Source organism: Macaca nemestrina, chromosome 3 (assembly GCF_043159975.1).
Source record: "Macaca nemestrina isolate mMacNem1 chromosome 3, mMacNem.hap1, whole genome shotgun sequence".
NCBI classification, from domain to species: Eukaryota; Metazoa; Chordata; class Mammalia; order Primates; family Cercopithecidae; genus Macaca; species Macaca nemestrina.
In genome coordinates, this window is record NC_092127.1 from 147670014 (window position 1) to 147697636 (window position 27623).

A 27623-nucleotide genomic window follows, 5' to 3' on the forward strand; every position below is an offset into this window, starting at 1 on the left:
GCAAGAGAATCGCTTGAATCTGGGAGGCGGAGGTTGCAGTGAGCCAAGGTCACGCCATTGCACTCCACTCCAGCATGGGTGACAGAGCAAGACTCCGCCTCAAAAAAAAAAAAAGAAAGAAAAAACACAGCAAACAAATAAAAAGAAAATAGATCATTCCAAGGAGAAAATTCTAAGAGATAATTACTTTGGGTTACTGACAGGTTTCAGGATATGGTTACTAAGACGTACGCACTGTATCTGCTGTGGCCAGTCACCTGGTATAATGATGTTACAGTTACCTAGGTCCATTATTAAATGATGGGAGGTGTTTAAAAGTCCACTGTAACTTAGACAACAGACATTTCCAAGATTGGTACTGACTTCAGTAGGTAATTATACTCTGGATTTTAGAAGGCTGAATAAACCTCTTTCATTCCCAAAACATCAAAGGCCAAAAAATCAGGTAATTCAAATAGCTCATTAATGAGCACATGCAACATATTTCATGACAGATACTTATAGCTGATTTAGAGGAAATAAAAGTAATTTCCAGAATAAATCAAATGAGAAGAAAATATATATTATCCTAAAAACATCAATGTTTTCTTATTTCCCATACAAATTTAAAACTATTTTCCATGTAATTTGTTCTTTATTAGCTGAGTGACTTTACATAAACAGTGATTTTTTTTTTTTTTTAATTTTCCTGAGCCAGAGTTTCCCTAACACGGGTGACAAAAATGTTGGGCTGGGCCTGATAGACCCAGAGTTCCTGAGCTACTTGCCACCAGTCAGAAATAGTCCATCTGTTTGCCCAGAATGCTCTACAAGTGGTATCACTACAAAAAATTTTTTTTAGAGACAGGGTCTCATTCTGTCACCAGGCTGGAGTACAGTGCTGTGATTATGGCTCATTGCAGCTTCAACCTCCAGGGCTCAAGCAATCCTCTTGCCTCAGCCTCTGAACAGCTGGGACTTCAGGTACAGGCCACCATGCTCAGCTAATTTTTTTTTTTTTTTTTTTTTTTTTTAGAGATGGGGGTCTCTCTATGTTGGCCAGACTGGTCTCAAACTTCTGGGCTCAAGCAATCTTCCCACCTTGGCCTCTCAAAGTGCTGTAATTACAGGTGTGAGCCACTGAGCCCAGCCACAAATGGTTATGTTCCTATGTGTGTTACAACATTATCGAGATGGAAAACACTGCTCTAAGTCATGCGTTTCCTTATGAGTAAAATGCATAGAACATCAAACTCCTGGCAGAGATGCTATGAGAAGCATGACATAATGTTTTAAGAGAGTTAGAAGAATACAAATGATTATCATAGTATCTCATCCGGATATAATGATATATTTAATAACAAAATCACAAGAGAGGTTATAAAATAAAGACGCTGAGTTATCAAACATGAAAACTAAGAACTTTACCTGACCAGAGGAAGCTAACAAATTAATTGTCGTCAGAAGCATCCAGCCTCTACTGGCTTCTTCACTCTGATTGATCTCCAGGAACTGAACTATGGCCCGACTTGCAGCCTCTGTAAAACCAAAGGGAAAGTCATTAAGTGGGGGGAAAGTCACATATAAAGAGGTTCTTCTTTAAAACCTACCAAGAAAATGAAAATTTACTAAGCACATAATTGTATCAGTACTATTACATATGGAAAAACTTAAAAAATAGCAATGTTTTAATGATATTCATAAACCATTATATCGTTAATACAGAAATGTAAAAGCCAACCTATGTATTTCTGGGAAAGTTATGACAGGAGCTGATCAGAAAGTCACAGAAGAGGTGAAATTTGAGCTAAATCTGCCTGGAAAACAAGTACATGTTTGTCCAGGAAGTGGGAGTGATTAAAGATGCAGAGAGAACAAGAACACAGCAATAAAGCAAGAGTGGCTAGAGGAATGAGCCTGATACATACAGATCAAGACAAAGAACTGTGATAACACTTTCTTAACATTATAGAAGAACACTGTTGAGAAGTGGAGTCTAATACCAACAGTAGTGATTTTTTAAAATAGAGGTGCCTAATTATGAAGGACGGTAAGCTACTGGCTGTATTTGTTTTTTGGGGCAAGAGGGAGCAAATGTAGTTTCTTGAGAAAAGGAGATGATGAAAGGATTATACTAAGACTATTAATCTAGTAGTAATGTGTATGACAGACTGGAAGGCTAAGGAGAATGGTGAGAGGGAAATAAAATTAAAAGGCTTCCTAAGTAATACACACAGGAATAACTTGAGCAGCTGACAGGAGGAAGAGAGAAACAGTGAAATACATACGACAGCCAATCATAGAACTGCAGACTTGGAAGAATCTTCAAAAGTAAATTTAGTTGATTATTTTCCTTATTAGAGAGAAAAGTAAATAGAGATGTCTCTAAATATGTACCTAATTTCATCAGCATGGTTTGCCAATTTTTATAGTAATATATGATAGGACTTAAAATTGTCAGAAAAGAAGTCCAATTTGGCAGGGTGCAGTGGCTCACACCTGTAATCCCAGCACTCTGGGAGGCCAAGGCAGGTGGATCACCTGAGGTCAGGAGTTCGAGACCAGCCTGGCCAACATGGAGAAACTCCATCTCTACTAAAAATAGAAAAATTAGGCAGGTGTGGTTTCATGAGCCTGTAATCCCAGCTACTTGGGAGGCTGAGGCAGGAGAATCGCTTGCACCCGGGAGGCGGAGGCTGCAGTGAGCCAAGATCATGCCACTGCACGCCAACCTGGGCAACACAGTGAGACTCTGTCTCAAAAAAAAACAAAAAAAAGAACAGAAGGTAAGTTCAATTTGTTCAGTGGGAACTAACTGGGTAAAAAACTAATGTATACTTGGCTGGGTGTGGTGGCTCACGCCACCGAGGTCAGGAGATCAAGGACATCTTGGCTACTAACACAGTGAAACTCCGTCTCTTAAAAATACAAAAAATCAGCCAGGTGTGGTGGTGGGAGCCTGTAGTCCCAGCTACTTGGGAGACTGAGGCAGGAGAATTGCTTGAACCTGGAGCTAGAGGGTGCAGTGAGCCGAGATCACATCACTGCACTCCAGCCTGGGTGACAGAGCGAGACTCCATCTCAACAACAAAACAAAACAAAAAGCTAATGTATACTTAACACACTTCATAAAGAAGTAGAAAGTAGAAAATAAGATTTAGGTTATCTTAGGTGTATTTTTTCTTTAATTTAACATAAAATAGAAGTGTTTTATTAGATAACTGAATACAAGACTTACACATGATTCTGGGCTGGGCAAAGTTTAATCTTTGTAAACTTCCATTTGAGGGTACACTATAGCAGTAAAATTTTTAAAATAGCTTCTTTTTATTGCATCTTAACTATATATCAAGCATTGTGTTAAGTACTTGTGGGTTTAACTCATTTAATCTTCACAAAGAACCCTGTGGGTTATTTTCTACTAATATATCCCTTATAATAGTGTAAGTTGAGAAATGCAGAAGATAAATAATTTGCCTACAATCACGAAGCTAGTCAGTGAAAGAGATCTGGATAGGGCTGAGGTTGAATGATACGGGGAGATTCCAAACTCTATCGACAAAATAAACTATCTTTACATAACAAATACATTTTACTATTTTGTAAAGAATAGTATAACTGTATCACTGCAAAAAAAAAAAGAACTATTTTATTTTCACCTGCCAATTTCAGTATGTGTCATTCAGAATATTTCAAAGGCATCTCCCACTTTTTATTCTATTATTTTTTATTTTTTTGAGACAAGGTCTCACTCTATTGTCCAGGCTGGAGTGCACGATCACGGCTTACTGCAGCCTCAACCTCCTCAACTCAAGCAATCCTCCTGCCTCAGTCCCCCATGTAGCTGGGACTAACAGTATGCACCACCATGCATAGCCAATTAAAAAAAATTTTCTTTGTTGAGACAGAGTATCGCTATACTGCCCAGGCTGGTCTCAAACTCCTGAATTCAAGTGATCCTCCTGTCTTGGCCTCCCAAAGCACTGGGATTACCTGTACCTGGGTGTGAGCTGCTGTGCCCAGCCTCACTTTTTATTTTAAATGAGGTAAGTGGCTTATTTTAAAAGTACATAGCATTTAGTGCTATCTTAAAAAATTATGTATACTAGCAAGACAATTAAAATAAAACCTCCATAAATCAAATGGTTTCTTAAAACTTTGAGGAAAAAATGCCCACTACTAGTCAGAAACATACTGGATCTTTTAATTTCAATATTTAACAAATACAAATATAAATGATTATTTAAGTTTTTAAGAGTTAATGAAAGAAGATATTAATAGTAACCCAATCTTTAGAGTTGTCAATCATTTGATTCAAGCTTTATCTTTCACACTGCATTTCAGTACATATAGTTAGAATGAAAAACACAGAAATGAGGTTAGTAAAGCCCAGGATTAGATTAAATAAGTAAAGAATGCAGACAATCTTAAATGCAATTTCTCAACCTACACTGAGAGAAAACAAACAAATTTAATTAGCATTCAAAACAATCAGAATGCAAAACATGTTAATAATAAGTGAAATACAAGTTTTCCTTTGCAAAGTCCATTTAAAGCATATGCCATTTTCAAATTTTTGCTTCATGATAATGGTGAGTTACATTAATGGTATTATTATACTTATTTCATTAATGAAGACACAAAGCCCTAAACACCCTTACCCCCTCCAAAAAAAAATTCCACAAGTTAGTCAGAAAAACAATATTAGAATTCACAGCTTCCATGCTTTTCATTTAACAATACATAACCACATCTTGGGAATGAAATTACCTGAAGGTGTTGTGGCTTTGAAATCCTTGGGGGACAGCAGGGCACACTGTTTTTCTGTTTAAAAAAAAAGGCTGGGTTGTCTAAGTGGGGATTCACTAAATTCCACTAATCCCACCACAAGAGTACTGGGGTCAACATCATCCAGCCTCTCCACTGCTGGATTGCCGCCCACTGGGGATTGCACTACTAGGTTTAACAGTGGCACCTAGCATGTAGCAAAAACATTAATAATAAACTGAAGATACTACTTTATGCAGGTAGGAATTTTCTGCTTTGCTGATATAAATTGACCATGTGCTCTTAAACTTAAGCATTTTTAGAACTGGCTGAACTAACTAGAAGAGATGGGGAAAAATCTTAAGATACACCCTCTATACAATCTGGCTACAACATTATGTTTTTGTCAAATTAACTGAGTCACTACTTACTTCCAGCAAAAGCCACAAGGAGGCAAAGGAACAAGAAAGAATTAAGGGAGACAAGGAGACTGTGACTTGACCTAAATGTGTAACAAATCATCCATGTATCCATTTTGCAACTTGATATGCCCTAAAAGGTTTCCATTTACATTAACTTCAGACAGATGTAAACAACAGAACTGCACATAAGCTTGTTTCCTACTGAGATATCTACAGCCCATATCTCAAGTAATCTGATAAAAAAGTCTGTATCTGTGAGTGCTGATTAGGTAACACCCAAAATAACAAGTCTTCCATAGCAAATTCAGAGGGGTACTGGAAGAATAATCTTGTTCTGGTGAACAATGAACATAACCAGCCTTCAAAGGAATAACAGAAGGTTCACTTCACCTGTTTTTTGGTAGAAAAACTATGTGAATGTAAATTAAGACAAAATTCTTTTCAATGATAACTGCCTATAAAATAAAAGGTTATATGAGGTATCTAAAGTAGTCGAACTTATAGAAGGAGAAATCAGAATGGTGGTTGGTGGCCAGGGGCTGAGAGGAGGGGGAAACGAGGAGCTGCTGTCCAATGGGTATAGTTTCAATCATGTAAGATTAAAAAAAAGTTCTAGAGATCTGCTTGCTGTACAGCATGGTATGTATAGTTAACAGTCTGTACTGTACACTTAAAAATTGGTGAAGAGGGTAGACCCCATATTAAGTGTTATTTTAACCACAATAAAAATAAGTAAATAAGAAAATAAAGATGAAATATGTAAGAGTTGGATGATTTAGGATATACTTAGGTCCTGAAAAATCTAGAACTTTTTACTAGAAAATCAATAGGTCAAAAAGTCTCCATGAATGTATTTTTGATAACAACACTGACCAAAATAATCTTCCAATGTTCTAAACGAAAAATGAAAGAAAAAAAACAAAGATTCCCATAGCCAGGGTAAGGCTGACTAAGGAGACACTCCAGAATTATGTTCTTCTCTCCTAAAAATCAGGAAAGCTGGCTCTTCTAACTCTACTCTGATTCTCAAAGCATTAAAAAAAAAAAAAAAAAAAAAAAAAAAAAAGGGCAGAGAAATCCTATGTCCAAAATCAGTAAAAGTTTATTGAACACCTAATTATGTGACAAGCATTATTCTAGGTGCTAGTAATACAGGGGTGAACACAACAGACAATAAAATTAAATAAGTAAATAAAGAAAATACTTTCAAATGATAACAAAGCTATGAAGGTTAACATACAATGTGACTGAATAGATACTAATGGGTGTGGGGACAGAGGATAGAAGAACTATTTGAGACAGGGTACTCAGGAAAGATTTTTCATGGGAAGTAACACAAACTAAATTGAGTATCATAGGATTCAAAGGTTAATGAATTTCAGAAGTTTAAAACTAAAAATTATGTGAAATTACACAATATGAAAAAAATGTATCTTAAAAAATTCCTAGGTAATAAGTTGCCACCAATGAGGAAAAGTGAATGAAGAGCACATGATCCTAGGTACTATTTTTGTAACTTCCTAAGAGTCTATGATTATTTTAAACTTAAAAGTTAAAAAAAAATACTTGTGTAATTTTTACTGTAATTAACAATGAGACATCTTCTACTCTATTTAAGACATCTTTCATTACATCTAAAAAATTGCTCTATGGATGTAAAATCATAAAGGGAGTTTGGAAAATGAATCTCCAATGTAGCAAAATGTCTTTCTACAAACATGCAGATTAAGTATTTAAAAAGACAGTAACAGAGGCAAGTATAAATAAGTTTTAGGAATTTTTTCCTAATCTAGTATGTCATTCAAGAAAGAATGGGGAATACCTCATTTCATCAGCATGGGTATTTCCTTACAGGACTATGAAAATGGATGAATACATCCATTAAAATGCTTGTAAAAGGATTTTTAAAAGGTATAAACTTTTAAGAACAAGAACAGGATAAGTGAAAGCAATGAAATTTTGTATATTAAAATAGCAGCGAGATTCATGGTTACTGATTACCAAACCCTAGAATCTTGAAGTAATTCAAGAAAAGTGGAAAAGCAACCAAACTACCAAAGAACCCCTGAGAGGCTCAGGAATTGGTGGCACAAGGCACCTTTGGAAGCAGAAGGAAATAAGAACTAGACAGAGAAGCATTGGTGGAAAATATGTTCAAGAGCACTTAGACCCAAGGTCCCCACTACTATGTGGGCACTAGACGGGAGGTTTGTTTGTTCACTGAAAAGAATAAGAGAGGGAGTGCGGATTGGGGGGCACCAGGCACCATCTGGACATACAAAGGTAAAATAAAAGCTTATATACTAAACCTTGAGGGTCCCCAAACCTTTCCCCTACTTTGCTTCCAAAATGCTGAGTCAGGCATGTATCTTCCAAGCAGAGACTGGACAATTCTCTGAGTACCTGCTTAGTTTAGGAAAAAGATCACCAAAAAAATAGCCTAGCAAGATCACCTTATGTTGCAGCCCACAGCTGCAAGTTTCACACACAATTAAAAAGCTTTTTAATGCTCCATTCTTATGTAAGAATAGATGGTCATGGGTGAGACATGTAAGGACATTCTCTAACATAAAAGACAAAGATAAAAACAAATTGATTAAAAAAAACTTTTTTATTAAACCTGAAAGAAACAGATTATTTAGGGAGACAAAAATCTGAAAGAAAAAAATAAGAAACCTCAGAAAGATGAGAAGAAAATATACCCCAAAAATAACAGAAACCAGTAAGAAAGAACACTTAGAAATAAAAAATATTTTTTAAAATGAGAAAAATATAATGTCACAAAGGAAAAAAAAAAAACCTCTACAGAAGAGATAGATGATAAAATTGAGGAGTTCTCTCAGCAAGTAGTCAAAAAACAAAGAGAAAATGAGAGGAAAGATAAGAAAATGAGAGGAATATTCTAAGAGGGTCATCTGACTAGAAGGAGAAAACAGAGGGGAGGATATTATTAAACAATTCATGAAACTTTGCCCAAATTAAAGGATATGAATAACCAGACTGAAAGAGTCCAATGAGTACCCAGCACATGTATAAAAATAGGTCTACCACAAGGCATGTTATTATGAAATTTTAGAAAACCAGGGACAAAGAGAGGATCCTAAAAGCTTCTAGAAAAAAAAAAAAAAATAGGTCACAGAGGAAAAAAAAAAATCAAGAATATACGTAGCTTTTGATTTCTCAGTAACAATGTAAGAACTTAAATTATAAAAGAAAAATTTTAAAATTCTGAGACAAAATGATTTCCCACATAGAACCTGATACTTACTTAAAGAGGACTGATAATAATGCAGCTGCAAGATTTTTCCAAAATGACCCTGAGTGCTCATCCTGGGCTGCATGGAAGGGCAGAGCTAAGACACTCATCACTGACCATCTCAACCCATCGTCAACTTTCCCAGGCAACTGGTAGCTTCTAATCACCGCTAAGAGGACCTCCTGGATTACATAGCTAGCATTCTCAAACAACTCCTATAAATATCTAACAAGTATTCAATGGCCTAAGTCATAGGCAGTTTAAATGTCTCTTCACTAACAAGATTACTCTTGAGTTTGTCCTTTAGGAATGGAGAACAATGGGGGACAGAAAGGAGGAGAGGAAAGTGTCTCTCCATTTAAACGTAAACCACAGCTGCGTTTCAGCGCATCTCCCCAGCACATGTATCTGTGAGATCACGAGAGTGGTAGATATGTGTCTTCTTTTCTCTTATTGACCGTTGGTTTTGTATTAAATAAGTTTCCTTTTCTATAATAATCATGCTGTATGATGTAACGGAATTGTTCTAAGTCCTGGCAGCTGAAAGGTTGTCAGGTGAAAGAAGAGAAAAGAATCCAGTTTTTACAGCAATAGTCAAAAAATGTTTAACTCATGGTATGTCTAAAACAACAAGCAGAACAAAACCCTGATAACTCCCCTGCATCCTTTTTTACGAAGCTGCTGGAAAAGATGCACTACCAAAATCAGGGATTCAGGAAAAAGAATCCATCCAAAAGAAATGAAAAGGCATCTCAGGACAATGTGAATAGTGATGTTAAAATGGCAGCTGTGCAGCTGGCCTAGAGAGCAACTACTACAGATGACAGAGAACCCTAAGTAGCTCATGGTCTACGGCGAAGATAAGACACATGCACAATGACCACCCAGGAGGTTGAGAAGAAAAACAGTAGTTCAGAAGAGAAAAAATGTTTCTTTGCCTAAAGAAATCAAAAAGCATTTCATCAAGGAAGCATGACTTAATCATGCTGACATTTAGACATACTGAAATGAGGAAAAGATTCTCCTTCCTCAGTGAAGCATTCTAAGAAAATGATTAAAATAAGAGAATAAACATGTTTGAAGATTACAGACAGCAGGATTTGGTTGAAATACAGAAAACAAGCAATAGAAGCAGTGTATGCTTTTAAAAAAAAAAAAGACCAGATGATAGCTTGGCCTTAAATTTCATGCTGAGGAATTTGTATTTTGTTCAAAGGGAAACAGAGAGTATTTTAAAGGGTTAGGGTGGAAGTGGTAGTGGTCCAGGCAGAGTAGCCTTGAGTAGAACTACTCGAGAGTTGAAGATGCTGAAACCAGGAAAAGAATGTGACTCTAAGAAAGGGAAAGGGAATGGGTAAATGAACTTAATACTCAATGTGCTGAGAACAAGGTCTGTTTTCCATTTAATTTTAATGGGACTTTTACAGAACTGTCTGTTCATTCAAACAAATCAGTTTTTGCTGGCTACTGTAAAAATACCTGTGGATTTGTTTGATGCTCTCCTTCGAATTTCTGTCACCATTAGTCGTGAGACTTGTGTTGTGAACTGCAGAAGATCAGAAAATTTTTCTGTCATTGTATTCGGCGGAGCATTTCCAAAAACCTGTAGATAAGAAAAGATATAGTTAACGAAGCACTGACACATTTTTCTTTTATTTTGTGAATTCTGAAGTGTAGTATGACTTGAAAATCAAGTCCAGAAAAGTCTACCTACACAGTTACTTTGAATCTTAATACGTTGGAAACACAACTTTCAATAAATCACATATCTAGCCACATTTCCTTTTACAAATAAGTTTGCTCAAGAAATGATTAAATAAATGAAATCTATTTATTTTAGACATTATTGATAAAATTTGAATCAATCTCACTAAAAACGTTAGAAATTGTAACATGTTTCTTTTTTTTTTTTTTGAGACGGAGTCTCACTCTGTTGACTAGGCTGGAGTGCAGTGGCACGATTTTGGCTCACTGCAACCTCCGCCTCCTGGGTTCAAGTGATTCTCCTGCCTCAGCCTCCCAAGTAGCTGGGACTACAGGTGCATGCCACCATGTCCGGCTAATTTTTGTATTTTTAGTAGAGACAGGTTTCACCATCTTGGCCAGGCTAGTCTTGAATCCCTGACCTCTGGTGATCCGCCTGCCTCGGCCTCTCAAAGGCTGGGATTACAGGCATGAGCCACTGCGTCCGGCCAACATTTTTCTGACGAAATCTAATTTGAGAATTTAGAGAAAAGTTATAAAGGATCTTTGATGGAGTACAGGCATATTGGATGGTGAAAAGCAGCTCCACTGATAAATCCCAGGCTGACTTCGGAATTCACTAAACTCACTTCATATCTCAGAATTTCTACATTCTAATCACAATAATTTACAAAATAAGACTGTTACGAAAAAACTAGGAAAAAGAAAATAAATAGGAAGGTCATGAAATAAACTTGTTTTTACACAAATTTTAATATAAATGAGCTTTAGAATAAATAAGTCTTATTATCTTTTTTTTTTTTTTTTGACAACTGGGTCTTGCTATATTGCCCAGACAGGTCTTAAATTCCTGGGCTCAAGCTATCCTCATGCCTCTGCCTCCCTAAGTGCTGGGATTACAGGTGTGAGCCACTGTATTCTGTCCACAATAAATAATTTTTAAAAGTAAACGGGTATGGGTTCAGCAAAGAGAATTTGAGAAAATGAAACCTGGACAGACCATCATAAGAAAAGAAGTGGTATTTTAATGGGTAAATAACTAGATGTATCCTGAGGTATTATTTTAAAGAATATTCTTTATAGCTGAAAGGAAATTCTCTATATTCTAAGTCTATTATAGTATCTCTCCCTTTTAACACTCATTACACAGTATTTTATATAATTATTACCTATTGAAATGTCACTACAAAAGGAGAAAACATAATTTACTCATCTTCATATTCTCCCAAGCCAGCACTCTGCCTTTTATAGTAATGTTCCCTAAATATGGTTGTTTATTTATATGTTGACTGCCCTCACAACCAAATTCTAGAGAATATTCAAGGAGCACTGAAGGAGAACATGAGAACATAAACTAAAATTAAGAAGGAAAACAAAACAAACAAGCAAATAAAAGACCCAGCTAGGGAGATGGATTGGAAAAGAAAACTAAATAAAAATCTAAGACCAGAAAGACCTCTATATTTTCCATGTATTGGTTACAAATTTTGGCTCAAAGATACAGAAGAGAAAACCTGATCAATCACATCATTTGCAATGTCCTTAGCATGAAAAATATATATATTTAAGGAAGTACTTGTATTCCTCATATTACAGTAGTCCCCCTTATCTGTGAGAAGTAAGTTCTAAGACCGCAGTGGATGTCTGAAACCATGGATAGTACCAAACCCCATAAACACTATATTTTTTACCACAATACATACCTGTGATAAAGTTTAAGTAATAAATTAGGCACAGTAAGAGCCTGGCAACAATAATTAATAACAAAGTAAAAAAATTGTAACAATATACTATTCGCAATTGCACAAATACAAGATTCCTTCTTATTACAGATCTCAGAAACCTCAGCACACAGTTTTTGGTGTTTCCTTACTAAGTCAAGAACTTATACCTTTTCACTTAAAGGAAAGACTTCTCTCTGGCATACCCAAGTTACCATCCCCATAACTTTTGCACTTTGGGGCCATTATTAAGAAAAATAGAGCTTCTTGAAAACAAGCAGTTTGATACCAGAACAGTAGGTCTCATAACTGAGGCTGCCACTAAGTGACTATTGGGCAGGTGGCCCATACATCATGGATACACTGGACAAAGGAATAATTCACATCCGGGGAGGGATGGAGCTGAATGGTGTCAGATTTCAAACTCGTGAATTGTTTGTTTCTGTAATTTTCCACTTAATATTTTTAGACCACAGATGACCGAAACTATGAAAAGCAAAGCCCTGAGTAAGGAGGGATTACTGCATAATATAAACGATTCCTTCCACATATCCCAATAAAAGGATATAACAAACAATGTGATATCCTTCTAATAGAAAATGTGTTTCTTACACGTTTCTTATAACCTCCCTCAAATTGAGTTGAAAACACTAAAACAATAAATCAATTCTACAAGGGTATCCTTTTATCCAAACACCTAGTCTGTTCAATAATTTGACAAATGAGTAATTTGTAAAAATCTCAAAAAATAAACTGTACTTTTCAATACTTCCTCAACAAACACATTTTTTTCTGCTGAGATTTTGATAAATGTTGTGTGCTTAGAATTAACCTGTGTCACTTGTTAAATAATCTATGTTACCTGTTAAATAACCCTCCCCTGCCTTTTTTTTTTTTTTTTTTTTTTTGAGATAGGGTCTTACTCTCTCATTCAGGCTGGAGTGCAGTGGTGCAATCATGGTTTACTGTTAGCTCAATCTCCTGAGCTCAGGTGATCCTCCCACCTCAGCCTTCTGAGTAGCTATGATTACAGGTGCCCGCCACCACACCCAGCTGATTTTTCTATTTTTTATAGAGATAGGAATTTTGCCATTTGTACAGGCTGGTCTTGAACTCCTGGGCTCAAGTGATCTGCCCACAATGGCCTCCCAGAGTGCTGGGAATACAGGCATGAGTCACTGCGCCCGGCCAGAAACCTCTATTCTTTAACAAACTGGAGACTGATAAAAATTGAGAAGCCTAATAAAGACACATGTTTGAATAGCCATTCCACCTGTGCTCAGAGATGAGTACATAGCCTTTTGTTATTGTTGTTGTTGAGACAGACTTTTTGCTCTTGTTGCCCAGGCTGGAGTGGTACAATGGCACATTTTCGGCTCACTGCAATGTCTGCCTCCTGGGTTCAAGTGATTCTCCTGCCTCAGCCTCCTGAGTAGCTGGGATTACAGGCACCCACCACCACTCCTGGCTAATTTTTTTTGTATTTTTAGTAGAGATGAGGTTTCACCATGTTGGCCAGACTGGTCTCAACCTCCTGGCCTCAGGTGATCCGCTCATCTCGGCCTCCCAAAGCGCTGGGATTACAGATGTGAGCCAACTCTCCGGCTGAGTACATAGCTTTTTAATGGAGGTATTTATAATATTCCTATTACTCAGAGTGTATCAATGTATATTTTGCTCCTAAGAATAGTATGAGGTATTTTATTGCTAAGAGTTATTAGGACAACTAAACAGAAGCAATAGTTCATTTCTTGAACAGTTGTAAGATACGATTATTCAACCAATCTTCATGCTGGGTAAATAATATGCTGTTGAAAATGCCAGTAACTTTTTACACAAATCCTGATGTTTACTGCTTTATTTCCTCTAATAAATTTTCTCACAAGTAAATAAAACTGGCTTGAATTTACCAACTCAAAATCAGTACTACAGAAAAAGACTATGTCATATTTGCTAATCTGAAATGAACAAGCATTGCTTCTTAAATAAGGTTTATTCGGTTTATTCACTCACAAATATTTATTGGCTTCCTAGTATATATGCCAGGCAATGTTAGAAGAGTACTGAATATAAAGGTAAATAAAACAATATGATTTCTGTGCTCATGAAACACAGGACATTTTAGCACAGAAGACCAATGGTAAATAAGTTGATTTTAAACTTAAAATTATTTAAAGATAGTATCATGAAGAAAGTAAAACAGGGTGGCTGAAAGAGAATGCCTGGGGTGGGAAGAAGGTTGTCAGGAAAGTTCTCTCTGAAGAAGTGACACTGCTGCCAAAGGATGATACTGACTACTGAGGAAAAGTTACAAGCCAAAGAGACAAGGAAAGAGGGTTGCAGTCAGTGAGATCAGAGCTGTGCAAAGACCTTAAAGTAAGACTGATTTTGGGGTATAGAGTAATGAAAAGGAGGCAGATAAAGCTGGGGCATTTTGTCTAAAAGGAAAAATGGTACAAGATAAGATTGGAGGGATAGAGGAACTAAAGCATGAATCTGACATTGCAGATAATACTGAATGGATAAGGTAGCAAAGAAAACAGTGTAGTTTTTGTGATTGACTTAAAAAATTAAATCTAAAAGTATTAGGTATGTTTTCACTACTTTCAATAAGTAGTGGTATTTCTTGAAACTATACAATGCTTCCATCATTTACATAAATGTTTGCCAAAGAGGATGCAGCATGAAGCTGGGTGTCAGAAGGTGTGCTCACTCTCAGGGAGTACTGACTACTTGTCAAATTTTTCTGGTTCTAGGTCAGGTACAGTGGCTCACGCCTTAATCCCAGAACTTTGGCGGGCTGAGGTGGGTAGATCACCTGAGGTCAGGAGTTGAGACCAGCCTGGCCAACATGGTAAAACCCCATGACAACTAAAAATATAAAAATTAGCTGAGTGTGGTGGCACATGCCTACAATACCAGCCACTTGGGAGGCTGAGGCATGAGAACTGCTTGAACCTGGGAGGCATAGGTTGCAGTGAGCAAAGATGGCACCACTGCACTCCAGCCTGGGCAACAACAGAGCCAGACTTGGTCTCAAACAAACAACGACAAAAAATTTCTGGTTCTGCAGAGGAAGAAAGTTGGGCAAGAGAACAGGTAACACATTCAACTCAAAAGGGCTGATTCTAGAATAGATACGTAAAATTCATAACAGATTAAAAAAAAAAAACAGTACTGAAGAACAAAAATGCCTTCTTGCAAATTCACTAGAAATAACAACAACTACCATATAATACCCATTTAAAATCTGCCTAGCACTATTCAAGAATTTGGTGTCATTTAAGTCTCATAAAATTCTACAGAATAGGTTCTACTAGTAGCCTCATTTTACAGTTAAGAAATTAAGAGTTAGAGAAGTTAACTTAAAACAGGAGGTAATCCAGACAGAATTTAAAACTACATCTATCTGATTTCAAGCCAGGCTCTTAATCACTCAGCACTATATTTTTCTCAAACTGTGCATGAACCCTAGCACTGTAACTTTGCATAGTGTTCATCTTTACAGAAAAATAGCAAGGTTTGACTTATTTTTAAAAGAATCATTTTTAGTATCCACCTAAATAGATTTCAGAAGATTTCCTGGCACCTCTTCAACCAAACATTTTTGGCACTCAGGGAAAACAAATTAATGATGTTGTCTAATGGCATTCAAAAAGGCTCAATATATACTTGTTACTGAATGGTGCTATTCAATAAAAATATATTAAATATGACTAATAAAGGAGAGGTTGGAATGTTTACAAAATTTTTTAAAATGGAGGCTTTTGTTTCCTAAATATGTGTTACATCTAAAGTTAAGTCAGACTATTGGCCATCATTAGTCCTAAAATAATTTGCTATAAATAACAATGTTAAAAAACTAACAATGAAGATGTAATTGCTTTATTTCATATGGTAAATCAGTTAAGATTTCTTATCAATTAATATAAATGATTAAGGAAAGATTTATCTTATGCTCTTTTTGGTTCTAAGAAGGACCATCAGATGAGAGTCTGAGAAGAACAGAATGCCTAACTCAGTCCCGTCCTCTCCTTTTGAGCTCTGCCTGCCTCATAAGAATATGCATTCTCATCTGCTCTGGCTGTGGCCTGTGACTGTCCAGTTCTGCCAGTGACTGGGTAAGTAAACATGACTATTTCAGGGCTGAATTCAGCGAGTCCTTTATTGCACAGACCCAAGCCACATTCTCCAGTATCAACTGTATTGGTATTACATAATAAGTAATAAAGCTGCAACAAAATAATTCATCTGTCTGCCTTCTGATCTCTCTCTTATTTGGTTCTAAGTTTGGGTGACCTCTCTCTTAAGCCAACAAATTTAAAAGTAATGATAATTTGTAAGGGATTTAAAAAGGACACTGTATTACATTTACATGCTTCTCAAATATAAATTGGAATTAAGTTAAAAAATAAGGAGAGTTTCTTACAGAAGATCTAATTGGTAAACATTACATTTTAAAAATATACAACAAAATATAACAAATACTACAGTAACAGTGGCAGTTATGAATTTTTAGACAACTAAAATGTTACTCATTTTGACAAGTTTAAACCAAATGTTTTCTTTTGTCAGCTTTTGTTCTGGGACTAAAGGTTAATTATTTTTAAGAATGCTGAATAAATATTATTCTGCTATTTTCAGACTTCACTATAATCTTTCAGTTTGAGCAAATCAGTAAGAGGGAAGATAACAGCAGCCTCCTTGTAGGACTGTAATGAAGAAAACAGGAGGCATTTTGAGAACCCAGCATGAGACTTGGCCCAGAAAAAAGACTCAATACATGTCATTTCCCAACCCATGTCTCTCAAAGGCAAAAATGATGCACTGAAATAACACTATTAAGCATACTTTAAAAACTAGTCTGTAGCTAGTTGTCCATGTCTAACTAGTCTGTAGCTAGGTGTCCATGTCTATTTTAGCTTGTTCACCATTTAGCTCTAATCAAGCAAAGTCTCACAATCAACACCTCAATCCCTTTTTAGAAATCATGGTAAGAACTGGTTGGCTCTAGTGACATACTGAGCTACTCACTCACCACAGGTATTTCTCACTAGTGGAGAATGTTCAAGCACAAATGGCCAAATGTTAAATAGATATGGCTACATATTTCTAAATTTTTCTAAATTTAATGGAAATGGTATCTAAGAACAATTCTAGTTTATTAATTATATCCAATGAATAAGAATTTTTTAAAAACATTTTTCAAATTAGTCACAACAGTACAGATATAACTTTCTATCTTTTCATTAGTTAAGAGTTTACTGAATCTTTGTGATATTCAAATCACTCATTATATTAGAGGTTTAAAGCATTGCATACACATATGTTTCTAATCAACCAATTAAAAACTTTTGAGAGAATTTGTTAATAGTTAATGAGACTTACAATAACATAGGACGTAAGACAACTAAGTCAAACATTATAAATAGATAGAGAATAATTATTAAAGCATCTCATATCTGCTTATTAAAAAAACAAATATTCCTAAGATTCTTCTAGTCTAGTAGACTGTGGAAGCCTAACTGATGAAATACATGGGATACATACATATGTAGGATATTACTTAATAATTCATGTTAACAGCCAAGAACAATTCCCTTAACTGCTCTAAACATTCTTATTACCTTGTAAACATTCCTAAGTCTGAGAGAAGGAAATTACCTCAAACTACTCAGTAACCAACAGCACATCATGACATTAAAGTAAAACAAAAACAAGATTTAAAAACAAAACAAACTTCCGGGTAATAAAAATTAACTTCCCGGTAATAAAAATTAGTAACTTCCCTGAATAGGGCTTAAAACAATAGCTTGCCATAGTTCTCCCTCCCATTTTTAAAAGAGCTATTTTAAACCTTTCCCCACCTCTTCTCACGTTCCTACTCTACCATCTCCTCCCTCTATCATTCTTGGCAGATAATCTATCCTATTATTTCATAAGCAAGGAAATGTACATTCTCTAAATGCATTAATGTTTCTATCCTCTTCCTGTTGTATCCAACACAAGCTCATGGGTGATATGTGAACTAACCTTCCTTGCACTCTTGCCCTTCTGCCTTACCAGCATATAAAAACCTCAATCTCAATAAATCAGGTATTGCTTTCTCTACTTTTTCACACAGGCCAGTACAGATAAGGTCTAGTATAAATTTATCATCTCCAACCTTCACTGAGCTGACAATACTAATCAATTCTTTTATTGCCCCCTTTCAACTCTTTCTCACTCATTCCCTTTCACTAGTATTCCCAACAACAAAAATAATAATATTCATGTAATAAAAACAATAATAGATACAATAATAATAATAATAATAGGCACACATTTCTTGGGACACACTTATTAAGTGCTGTAAGTATGTTATCTGCATTTTACTCTCACGACAACCCAATAAGGTTGACATTATTATTTTACGGCCCAGAAATCGAAGGTAACTGTTCCTCCCCAGTGCATTAGACAACTAGAAGTCTAGTTCCTTAAGAGGAAGAAGAGAGATATCACCGCAAATCAAAGACAAGAACACTGATATGTAAACACTGGAGATTAAGTGATAGTCTATCACTGAACATGAGACATATTAAAACAATAAATAAATAAAATAGTAATAATAAAACAAGAAAGAATTCAAGGAAATTAAAACTGGGATAGTAATAGCACAACACTACTCTAAAAGAGCTAACGTTTGATTGACAGAGGTCCAGAAAAGGGGGAACATACAAGATACAGGGGAGAATATTCTCAAAGAAATCTTTCAGAATATTTACCCAGACTGAACAATACAAGTTTTCAGATTAAGAAGGCTTAAGCTGAAGCCACAAAAAATTTCAAAATAACGAGAAAAGGAAGAGCCTAGAAAATTTCATACAGAAAGATAGATGAACAGAGAAAATAATATAGACAAGAAGTGAGACTAGATGGGATAGAGCCAGTTAGAGATTGGGGCACAGGGTGAGGGGGTGGGTGTGGAGAAAGGCATAGCCAAGGGCATGGAGATAGATCTGGAAAAAGGGAGATCCAGGGGAGAAGAAAAAGAGAAAGGGGAGAGTCAGAGACAGGGAGAGAAATAGGGACAGAGAGGAGATAAAGAGAGAAATGGGAGGACAGAGAAAGACAGTGATGGAGAAGAGAGAGATGAAAGGCATAGAGAGACAGACAGAGATAGGAAGAAAGAAATGGAAACAGAGGAAGGCAGGGAGACACAGGATGAAAAGGACAGAGACAGGGCAAGGCAGAGAAAATGTGGGAGGGAGAGAGAAAGAGAAGGAGGAAAAAGAGCGAGAGAAGGGAAACCAAGAAACAGAGACATGGAGAGAAAGAAATTGAGACAGTTCTGAAGTCTGAGGAAAACAAGTTCTATAATAATAGAATAATAAAGGTAGTACCATATAAGGTTCATCTTTGAATAAATTTAAATTTACACCACTATCAGTAGAGAGCAAACACTGATTACTGCTTACACAAGCAGCATAACTAATAGGGAAAGGATGAGGAGGGCAGCGTGTATGAATGAGTGTATGTATGTATGTTACTGTTTGGAGGGAGAGGAAGTAAAAAAGCTAATTCTCATATTCCTCAGTAGGAAGTCAATTAAAACTACACAACCAAGAGCAGTAAAAATATGTTATTTAAAAGCCCGTCATGGCAACAGCAATTAGTGGTGAAGGGCGGGAGAGCACCTATAAGCCTGTGAAACTATCTGACTTTTTTAAATGATGTATTTGTGAACTTTTGATACACATAAAAAAATTATTATTATTATTATTTTTGAGACAGAGTTTCGCTCTTGTCACCCAGGCTGGAGTGCAACGGCGTGGTCTCAGCTCACTGCAACGTTTACCTCCCGAGTTCAAGAGATTCTACTGCCTCAGTCCCCCGAATAGCTGGAATTACAGGCACTTGCCACCATGCCTGGCTCATTTTTGTATTTTTAGTAGAGATGGGGTCTCACCATATTGGCCAGGCTTGTCTCAACCTCCTGACCTCAGGTGATCCACTTGCCTTGGCCTCCCAAAGTGCTAGGATTACAGGCGTGAGCCACCGCGCCCGGCCTAAAAAAAGTTATTTTAAAAATACCCAACAAGTTTGCTACATGTAATTTACAAAATATATTACAACATTAACTCTATTTTGTTTATCTATAGCCTATAACCATCCTCTTACAGTGTCTCTTAAACAACAGCAAATTGTAATGACTTTTTAAAGTGTACAAAGGGCTTGGGCAGTTGTACCATTTGGTGTAATAAAATCATCACTTTAAAAGATAACAGAAATAACACAATTGATAATTTACAATCTATTCCTCTTCCAAAACTCAACCATAACAGGGACATTTTAAACAATGGTTCACAGCTTGCACTTTACCTGTTAAAAAATCAAAAAGTCTCACTGAATGTAGTTTATTCTGACCAGTTTCACATCAAGTCACATTGCTTTATAGCAGATTGGAAAGATGAAACAAGAACAGCAAACTTCTTAAAAACTAACTCATCCTACTATTTTTTTCTACCTATGGCTTACCAGTAACCTTCAGATTCTTGTAGTGCCTCCCAGTCCTGGAAGGTGTGTGTCTGGCAACCTGGACTTACCCTGTTAAACACTGGCAGCATCATATACAGTTTCTCTTCTTGTTCCTTCTGAGTCATGTGCCGGGGAGGATGGCACAACTCCGTGAAGAGCCGGCGGAGGTGCATCAGCCCTAAGGCGTTGTCTTGTGGGCTACACTCCTCCTGCCTCGGCCGCCCCATGATCCTCTTCACCATGTTCATCTTGGCTGGTTGGTGAGACACACTTCTAATTCTGTTGGAAAATGTCAATACGTGAAGAGTCAAAACATCATCATCTTGACTAGGTCAAACATGCATGTAAGAGCTTATAAGAAATTTGCAAAATAGAAAATTCTGTCTAAAATATATCTTTCTACTTCTTTAAACACAAAAGACAGAGAAGCAAAATTTGATGAATCCCCCGAAGGACAAATTATTAATCATAGCACTGGAAGTTCCTACTCACTCTGCCACAATTTGTATAAAATGTAAAACATTAATCAGACAAGTAACAATGTTTCCAATTAGTTTAGTCATATCAAGTTCAAAAATAAAGGCGCCAGGCACAGTGGTGCACACCTGCAATCCCAGCACTTTTGGAGGCTAAGGCAGGCGAATGGCTCAAGCTCAGGAGCTCGAGACCAGTCTGGGCAATATGACAAAACCCCATCTCTACTAAAAATACAAAAATTAGTCAGGTATGGTAGTGTGTGCCCATAGTCCCACCTACTCAGGAGGCTGAGGTGGGAAGATAACTTGAGCCTGAGGGGCTGAGGTTGCAGTGAGCCAAGATCACGCCACTGCATACCAGCCTGGGTGACAGAGGCTCTGCCTTTAAATAAATAAATAAATAAATAAAATAAAAACACAAAGGGATCACAAAACTTACTATTAACAGACTTCTTAATGGTTAATGTAAAATGAATGAAAAAACAAACTTTATCCTAATCTCAAAACATCGAAGACAATCAAAAACCCCAAAACCTCACAACATTTTCTATTTTTCGTTATTTAATTTATAATTACTTTTTTTGCTAGAAAATTCAAGTATACCTTGAGTACCTGAAGAACAGTATATATTATAGATTAAAATGTGCACATTAAACACAATAATATCCTAACTTATAAATAATAAAAGGATAGTGAAAATGATCATGTGACTGAAGACTACTTTCTATAGTTCGGTAAGTCATGTTAAATCACTTAGTGGATAATGATGCGCATTTTTCAAAGAAGTGAAATGGGGGGGCGGAGCAAGATGGCCGAATAGGAACAGCTCCAGTCTCCAACTCCCAGCGCGAGCAACACAGAAGACCGGTGATTTCTGCATTTTCAACTGAGCCTCTGCTGCTGACACCCAGGCAAACAGGGTCTGGAGAGGACCTCAAGCAATCTCCAACAGACCTGCAGCTGAGGGTCCTGACTGTTAGAAGGAAAACTATCAAACAGGAAGGACACCTACACCAAAACCCCATCAGTACGTCACCATCATCATCAAAGACCAGAGGCAGATAAAACCACAAAGATGGGGAAAAAGCAGGGCAGAAAAGCTGGAAATTCAAAAAATAAGAGCACATCTCCCCCGGCAAAGGAGCGCAGCTCATCGCCAGCAACGAATCAAAGCTTGACAGAGAATGACTTTGACGAGATGAGAGAAAAAGGCTTCAGCCCATCAAACTTCTCAGAGCTAAAGGAGGAATTACGTACCCAGCGCAAAGAAACTAAAAATCTTGAAAAAAAAGTGGAAGAATTGATGGCTAGAGTAATTAATGCAGAGAAGGTCATAAACGAAATGGAAGAGATAAAAACCATGACACGAGAAATACATGACAAATGCACAAGCTTCAGTAACCGACTCGATCAACCGGAAGAAAGAGTATCAGCGACTGAGGATCAAATGAACGAAATGAAGCGAGAAGAGAAACCAAAAGAAAAAAGAAGAAATAGAAATGAACAAAGCCTGCAAGAAGTATGGGATTATGTAAAAAGACCAAATCTACATCTGATTGGGGTACCTGAAAGTGAAGGGGAAAATGGAACCAAGTTGGAAAACACTCTTCAGGATATCATCCAGGAGAACTTCCCCAACCTAGTAGGGCAGGCCAACATTCGAATTCAGGAAATACAGAGAACGCCACAAAGATACTCCTCGAGAAGAGCAACTCCAAGACACAAAATTGCCAGATTCACCAAAGTTGAAATGAAGGAAAAAATCTTAAGGGCAGCCAGAGAGAAAGGTCGGGTTACCCACAAAGGGAAGCCCATCAGACTAACAGCAGATCTCTCGGCAGAAACTCTACAAGCCAGAAGAGAGTGGGGGCCAATATTCAACATTCTTAAAGAAAAGAATTTTCAACCCAGAATTTCATATCCAGCCAAACTAAGTTTCATAAGTGAAGGAGAAATAAAATCCTTTACAGATAGGCAAATGCTTAGAGATTTTGTCACCACTAGGCCTGCCTTACAAGAGACCCTGAAGGAAGCACTAAACATGGAAAGGAACAACCGGTACCAGCCATTGCAAAACCATGCCAAAATGTAAAGACCATTTAGGCTAGGAAGAAACTGCATCAACTAACGAGCAAAATAACCAGTTAATATCATAATGGCAGGATCAAGTTTACAAATAACAATATTAACCTTAAATGTAAATGGACTAAATGTTCCAATTAAAAGACACAGACTGGCAAACTGGATAAAGAGTCAAGAACCATCAGTCTGCTGTATTCAGGAGACCCATCTCACATGCAGAGACATACATAGGTTCAAAATAAAGGGATGGAGGAAGATTTACCAAGCAAATGGAGAACAAAAAAAAGCAGTGGTTGCAATACTAGTCTCTGATAAAACAGACTTTAAACCATCAAAGATCAAAAGAGACAAAGAAGGCCATTACATAATGGTAAAAGGATCAATTCAACAGGAAGAGCTAACTATCCTAAATATATATGCACCCAATACAGGAGCACCCAGATTCATAAAGCAAGTCCTTAGAGACTTGCAAAGAGACTTAGACTCCCATACAATAATAATGGGAGACTTCAACACTCCACTGTCAACATTAGACAGATCAACGAGACAGAAAGTTAACAAGGATATCCAGGAATTGAACTCATCTCTGCAGCAAGCAGACCTAATAGACATCTATAGAACTCTCCACCCCAAATCAACAGAATATACATTCTTCTCAGCACCACATCGCACTTATTCCAAAATTGACCACATAATTGGAAGTAAAGCACTCCTCAGCAAATGTACAAGAACAGAAATTATAACAAACTGTCTCTCAGACCACAGTGCAATCAAACTAGAACTCAGGACTAAGAAACTCAATCAAAACTGCTCAACTACATGGAAACTGAACAACCTGCTCCTGAATGACTACTGGGTACATAACGAAATGAAGGCAGAAATAAAGATGTTCTTTGAAGCCAATGAGAACAAAGCTACAACATACCAGAAGCTCTGGGACACATTTAAAGCAGTGTGTAGAGGGAAATTTATAGCACTAAATGCCCACAAGAGAAAGCAGGAAAGATCTAAAATTGACACTCTAACATCACAATTAAAAGAACTAGAGAAGCAAGAGCAAACGCATTCAAAAGCTAGCAGAAGGCAAGAAATAACTAAGATCAGAGCAGAACTGAAGGAGATAGAGACACAAAAAACCCTCCAAAAAATCAATGAATCCAGGAGTTGGTTTTTTGAAAAGATCAACAAGATTGACAGACCGCTAGCAAGACTAATAAAGAAGAAAAGAGAGAAGAATCAAATAGACGCAATAAAAAATGATAAAGGGGATATCACCACCGACCCCACAGAAATACAAACTACCATCAGAGAATACTATAAACACCTCTACGCAAATAAACTAGAAAATCTAGAAGAAATGGATAATGTCCTGGACACTTACACTCTTCCAAGACTAAACCAGGAAGAAGTTGAATCCCTGAATAGACCAATAGCAGGCTCTGAAATTGAGGCAATAATTAATAGCCTACCAACGAAAAAAAGTCCAGGACCAGATGGATTCACAGCTGAATTCTACCAGAGGTACAAGGAGGAGCTGGTACCATTCCGTCTGAAACTATTCCAATCAATAGAAAAACAGGGAATCCTCCCTAACTCATTTTATGAGGCCAACATCATCCTGATATCAAAGCCTGGCAGAGACAGAACAAAAAAAGAGAATTTTAGACCAATATCCCTGATGAACATCGATGCAAAAATCCTCAATAAAATACTGGCAAACCGGATTCAGCAGCACATCAAAAAGCTTATCCACCATGATCAAGTGGGCTTCATCCCTGGGATGCAAGGCTGGTTCAACATTCGCAAATCAATAAACATAATCCAGCATATAAACAGAACCAAAGACAAAAACCACATGATTATCTCAATAGATGCAGAAAAGGCCTTTGACAAAATTCAACAGCCCTTCATGCTAAAAACTCTCAATAAATTCGGTATTGATGGAACGTACCTCAAAATAATAAGAGCTATTTATGACAAACCCACAGCCAATATCATACTGAATGGGCAAAAACTGGAAAAATTCTCTTTGAAAACTGGCACAAGACAGGGATGCCCTCTCTCACCACTCCTATTCAACATAGTGTTGGAAGTTCTGGCTAGGGCAATCAGGCAAGAGAAAGAAATCAAGGGTATTCAGTTAGGAAAAGAAGAAGTCAAATTGTCCCTCTTTGCAGATGACATGATTGTATATTTAGAAAACCCCATTGTCTCAGCCCAAAATCTCCTTAAGCTGATAAGCAACTTCAGCAAAGTCTCAGGATACAAAATTAATGTGCAAAAATCACAAGCATTCTTATACACCAGGAACAGACAAACACAGAGCCAAATCATGAATGAACTCCCATTCACAATTGCTTCAAAGAGAATAAAATACCTAGGAATACAACTTACAAGGGATGTAAAGGACCTCTTCAAGGAGAACTACAAACCACTGCTCAGTGAAATCAAAGAGGACACAAACAAATGGAAGAACATACCATGCTCATGGATAGGAATAATCGATATCATGAAAATGGCCACACTGCCCAAGGTTATTTATAGATTTAATGCCATCCCCTTCAAGCTACCAATGAGTTTCTTCACAGAATTGGAAAAAACTGCTTTAAAGTTCATATGGAACCAAAAAAGAGCCCGCATCTCCAAGACAATCCTAAGTCAAAAGAACAAAGCTGGAGGCATCACGCTACCTAACTTCAAACTATACTATAAGGCTACAGTAACCAAAACAGCATGGTACTGGTACCAAAACAGAGCTATAGACCAATGGAACAGAACAGAGTCCTCAGAAATAATACCACACATCTACAGCCATCTGGTCTTTGAGAAACCTGAGAGAAACAAGAAATGGGGAAAGGATTCCCTATTTAATAAATGGTACTGGGAAAATTGGCTAGCCATAAGTAGAAAGCTGAAACTGGATCCTTTCCTTACTCCTTATACGAAAATTAATTCAAGATGGATTAGAGACTTAAATGTTAGACCTAATACCATAAAAACCCTAGAGGAAAACCTAGGTAGTACCATTCAGGACATAGGCATGGGCAAAAACTTCATGTCTAAAACACAAAAAGCAACGGCAGCAAAAGCCAAAATTGACAAATGGGATCTCATTAAACTAAAGAGCTTCTGCACAGCAAAAGAAACTACCATCAGAGTGAACAGGCAACCTACAGAATGGGAGAAAATTTTTGCAATCTACTCATCTGACAAAGGGCTAATATCCAGAACCTACAAAGAACTCAAACAAATTTACAAGAAAAAAACAACCCCATCAAAAAGTGGGCAAAGGATATGAACAGACATTTCTCAAAAGAAGACATTCATACAGCCAACAGACACATGAAAAAATGCTCATCATCACTGGCCATCAGAGAAATGCAAATCAAAACCACAATGAGATACCATCTCACACCAGTTAGAATGGCGATCATTAAAAAGTCAGGAAACAACAGGTGCTGGAGAGGATGTGGAGAAATAGGAACACTTTTACACTGTTGGTGGGATTGTAAACTAGTTCAACCATTATGGAAAACAGTATGGCGATTCCTCAAGGATCTAGAACTAGATGTACCATATGACCCAGCCATCCCATTACTGGGTATATACCCAAAGCATTATAAATCATGCTGCTGTAAAGACACATGCACACGTAAGTTTATTGCGGCACTATTCACAATAGCAAAGACTTGGAATCAACCCAAATGTCCATCAGTGACAGACTGGATTAAGAAAATGTGGCACATATACACCATGGAATACTATGCAGCCATAAAAAAGGATGAGTTTGTGTCCTTTGTAGGGACATGGATGCAGCTGGAAACCATCATTCTTAGCAAACTATCACAAGAACAGAAAACCAAACACCGCATGTTCTCACTCATAGTTGGGAACTGAACAATGAGATCACTTGGACTCGGGAAGGGGAACATCACACACTGGGGCCTATCATGGGGAGGGGGGAGGGGGGAGGGATTGCATTGGGAGTTATATCTGATGTAAATAACGAGTTGATGGGTGCAGCACAGCAACATGACACAAGTATACATATGTAACAAACGTGTACGTTATGCACATGTACACTAGAACTTAAAGTATAATAATAATAAAAAATAAAAAAAAAGGAAAAAAAAAAGAAGTGAAATAGAATAGAAAAAAATAGAAGATAAGAAAAGAATAACTTGTTTCATGATATTTATTTCAGATAAGGGTGTATGAATGTATACTGAATCATAATACAAAATGTATCCCTTGCTGGAGGCTGCAGTTAAAAAAATACACAAACTAACCACTGAGTTAAAGTATATACAAAATCAATAACAATAAGCTTTCAGAAAGCATCATTACCCCTTTTTAACCACTACTAACAATGTCAGTAATTGGCTAAGTCTAGATACAAAAACATGATATCTTATAAAAGGAACCAGGAAGGGTGGGAGGACATTCTGGGTATGCAGAATTTGGATGAAGGGCCATTTGCTTTTTAATCCATAGAAAAGCAGGCATCACCTGAGATAAATTTTTCGTTTTGCTACAGAACCATATAAGCCAGTATGCCATTTCTTAAGAAATGAAGGACTACAGCAAGGTTAGAGTTTTATTTACTAAACATCTGCCTACTGATTTTTAAAAGTGTAAGAAGAATTTCAAACACACTTGCCCTTGAGAATTTTGAGTGAATTCCGTATTTGACTACAGG

The 27623-nt window shown here is 36.9% G+C and overlaps 1 protein-coding gene across 11 annotated transcripts in view; it reads right to left on the bottom strand.

Moving 5' to 3' along the window:
• The window catches only part of LOC105496884 (WD repeat and FYVE domain containing 3), a 307925-nt gene that overhangs the window by 166947 nt on the left and 113355 nt on the right, over positions 1-27623 (bottom strand). For 7 of the 11 annotated variants that reach the window (XM_011767528.3, XM_011767525.3, XM_011767535.3 and 4 more), the window contains 4 exons: positions 20435-20645; positions 9904-10027; positions 4750-4803; positions 1408-1517 (listed from right to left, as the gene is read on the bottom strand). In XM_011767528.3, coding sequence (XP_011765830.2) covers positions 1408-1517; positions 4750-4803; positions 9904-10027; positions 20435-20614 — 468 coding nt within the window. In that variant the 5' untranslated portion in view covers positions 20615-20645. The remainder of the gene's footprint in view (positions 1-1407; positions 1518-4749; positions 4804-9903; positions 10028-20434; positions 20646-27623) is intronic. The other 4 variants (XM_071093605.1, XM_011767532.3, XM_011767536.3 and 1 more) reach the window with 1 other exon arrangement.